General features: G+C 47.7%; 1 protein-coding gene across 1 annotated transcript; it reads left to right on the forward strand.

Moving 5' to 3' along the window:
• Window positions 1-320: 320 nt before the first annotated feature.
• On the forward strand, window positions 321-2,974 carry LOC103443044 (scarecrow-like protein 8). Its single transcript, XM_008381834.4, has one exon. It carries the CDS (start codon window positions 822-824, stop codon window positions 2,763-2,765), a length of 1,944 nt encoding a protein of 647 aa, XP_008380056.1. The 5' UTR covers window positions 321-821; the 3' UTR covers window positions 2,766-2,974.
• Window positions 2,975-3,437: the final 463 nt, after the last annotated feature.

The following is a 3,437-nucleotide window of genomic DNA, read 5'->3' on the forward strand; positions in this document are numbered from 1 at the left end:
TGAGAAATTAGTCATTTACAATAGCCAAGAGGGAAATTAGGTAGAAATCGACTGTGGATGACAAGTTCTTGGAGGAAATAGAGGAACTACATATAAAATAAAATAAATGACAATAAGAACATAATAAAATATAGTGTGTTCGAGTAGAAATAAGTGTAAGTTTAGAGATCATTTAATAACCATTTAGTTTTTAATTTTCATATTTTTTAAAACTAAAATCTTGTTTGGTAGCCATTTAGTTTTCAATTTAAAAAAATAAATATACTAAAAGCCAAAAAGTGAAAAGTCAAGGCCAAATTTTAAAAACTCAAAGAAAGCAATTCAGAGTTTTTGGTACGTGCATCCACGCTCCCTTCAATCTCGTGCGGGTCCTCTGATTGTAAATTCAAAACGGAAAGTATGAGGTGCGCGTGGAAGAGTACATCTACGCGTAATGAACACCGTCCATCGTCACAGATCGAGCCCCAAAAGAAAATCCAACGGCCGGAATTGGATGGCGTACATACTCGCGTGGACGCATTTCGGAAGTTCAGATTTAAAAACGAAAAGGAGACAAATAAAAAACCAAAAACCAGGACGAAAAGCAACTCACTTTCTCTCTCCTCTCACTTTCTCTCTCTAGAGTTGGAATCTGCCCGAGTTGTAATCAATTTCATCGCAATTACAAATGAATTCAAGGCGATAGAGAGAGAGAAGAGAGAAGAGAGAGAGAGAGAGAAACCGAAACTGTCTCTTCTTCTCCTTCCATGCGTTTCTTCAAAACCCACCACTTTTAGCCTTTTTCCCTTCCTCGCTCTCAGAAACCCAGACAGGAAACAAAAATGCAATCGGGCGGTTACAACGACGGAAGAGGCAGCGGCGTTCCTGACTTCTACCCAAACGGCCGATCCATCTCCATCGCCGCAGCCATGAACGGCCACAACCCATCTCAGAACAATCCCTACCACCGATCCCAGCTCCCCGGCCTGTTCCTCGACCCCACAGCATCTCAGATCGCTCGCCAAACACAATTCCAACCCCAAACCCAAAACCCAGCAGCCGGTCTCATTGGAAAGCGGACGCTGGCGGAGTTCCAAGCCCAGCAGCAGAACCACTACAACCTCCACCAGAATCCGAGCCAAAATCTCTATCTACGTTCCCTAAAGCCAAGAACTTTCCAGCACTCCTCTCCGATTTCGCCGTTATCTCCGATAGACTTCTCATCTGGGTCATCAATTTCAGGCTCCGAGTCTTTGTTTTCGTCCACCTCGATTTTGCCTCATCAGCGATTCGGGTTGCCTATGCTTCAGCAGCCCCGCCCTCAGCCCATTAACCAGCCAGCACCACCGGCGATGTCGTATGTTAACAATCTGGTTCCCAACAATCGGGTTCAGAACAACCCGGTTCAGACCCGAGGTGTGGACTCCGAGAAGATGTTTAGCAACAGGCTGCAAGAGTTGGAGAAACAGCTTCTCGACGATAACGACGAGGACGACGAAGGCGACGCTGTTTCTGTCATTACTAAAACCAACAGCGAGTGGTCCGAGACGATACAGAATCTGATGGGTACGGCGGCTCCGAGTCAGAACCAGAAGCCCATTTCGCCGTCGCCTACTTCGTCGTCGTCTTCCTCGTCCTCTGTGGCGTCTCCTGCTACCTCCACGTGTTCCAAGCAGTCACTCATGGAAGCCGCGACGGCTATTTCTGATGGGAAATCCGAGGCCGCGGTGGAGATCCTCACCCGGATGACTCCGACCCAGGTCGCGAATCCTAGACCCAGTTCAGAACAAAGGCTTCTGGAGTTCATGGGTTTAGCTTTGAAGTCTCGGGTCAACCCGATTGATAACCCGCCACCGATAGCGGAGCTTTTTAGGCAGGAGCATACCGGGTCGACTCAGTCGCTTTACGAGTTATCTCCGTGTTTCAGACTCGGATTTACGGCCGCTAACCTCGCAATCCTAGAAGCGACCATGACGGACCAATCAGCGACCAGTAAGGTTCATGTGATTGACTTCGACATAGGGCAGGGTGGTCAGTACGTGCATCTTTTCCACGCGCTCGTCGCGCGTCAGAATGGCAGGCCCGCTGTCGTGAAGATCACCACCGTCGCGGATAATGGTGGGGAGGAGAGGCTGAGAATGGTCCATCAGAAACTGAGTCAAGCCGCCCAGCGACTCGGGGTCCGTCTGGAATTCAACGTAGCGAGCCAGAAAATCGGCGACCTGAACCGGGAATCGCTGGGTTGCGAACCGGACGAGCCGATCGCCGTAAATTTGGCTTTCAAACTGTACAGCATGCCGGACGAGAGCGTGTCCACGGACAACCCCCGCGACGAGCTCCTGCGGCGCGTGAAGGGACTGGCGCCGCGTGTGGTGACGCTGGTGGAGCAGGAGCTCAACACCAACACCGCACCCTTCATGGCGCGCGTAAACGAGTGCTGCGCGTACTACGGGGCCCTGCTGGAGTCGATCGAGGCGACGGTGCCGAGGGAGAACCCGGAGCGAGTCAAGGCGGAGGAGGCGCTGAGTCGGAAGGTAGCGAACTCGGTTGCTTGCGAAGGGAGGGATCGCGTGGAAAGGTGTGAAGTGTTTGGGAAGTGGCGGGCCCGCATGGGGATGGCGGGGTTCGAGTTGAGGCCCATGGGCCCAAACGTGACCGAGTCGTTGAAAAATCGACTGGTGTCGGGAAACCGAGTCAACTCGGGGTTCACGGTTAAAGAAGAGAATGGAGGGGTTTGTTTTGGTTGGATAAGCCGCACTCTCACCGTCGCATCCGCTTGGCGTTAACTTCACTCATTTTTCTTTTATTTTTTTATTTTTGTTTTTATTTAATTTTAATTTCTGGCTAATTGTTATAAAAAATACTTTATTTTCTGATTATTATGTAGGCTTTCCTGAGAAAATGGAAAGGGGAAAAATGCTGCCAAAAGGAGAAAAAGGCCCCACCAAAACGAAAATCAAATAAAAATTTGAGAAGTGTTTGGATTCCATGAAAATTCTTGTGCCCACAGCATTTGTGATACTGGTTTTTTTTTTCTTTTTCTTTTTCCGTAAAAAAAAGAATAAGTTGTGGTCTCACGGCAGCTTATTCTCACATAAACATTTCAGACTTTTTTTACCATTGTTGTGTGATTCATCGGTATCAAGAATCGAACTTAAGATCCGTCGTGTAGAATACGAGCTTGAAATTCGTTTACAATCATTGAGCCACATGTGATGGTACATTTATGGTTCTCGTTTGGTTTCGAGTTTTTGGTTTTGGGCATGTGCGAGTTTCGAATTCTGGTATTTGGTATATTGTAGTTAAGATAATGGTATTCCAGACTAATTATGCAGTCTCAAAAAAGAAACTCAAAACGTAAGGCGTTTGAGTTATTGAGGAATGAGTCTGGCCTTGCTTTGCTACCAACTACCAACCATGGATGCGATGGCTCCACTTATGTATTTTTCCTTTTGTTT

The sequence above is a fragment of the Malus domestica genome, chromosome 01 (assembly GCF_042453785.1).
Source record: "Malus domestica chromosome 01, GDT2T_hap1".
Classification (NCBI taxonomy): Eukaryota; Viridiplantae; Streptophyta; class Magnoliopsida; order Rosales; family Rosaceae; genus Malus; species Malus domestica.

Excerpts from the sequence above, each read along its gene's own strand:
- LOC103443044 (XM_008381834.4), top strand. The coding sequence starts at position 822 with ATGCAATCGGGCGGTTACAACGACGGAAGAGGCAGCGGCGTTCCTGAC.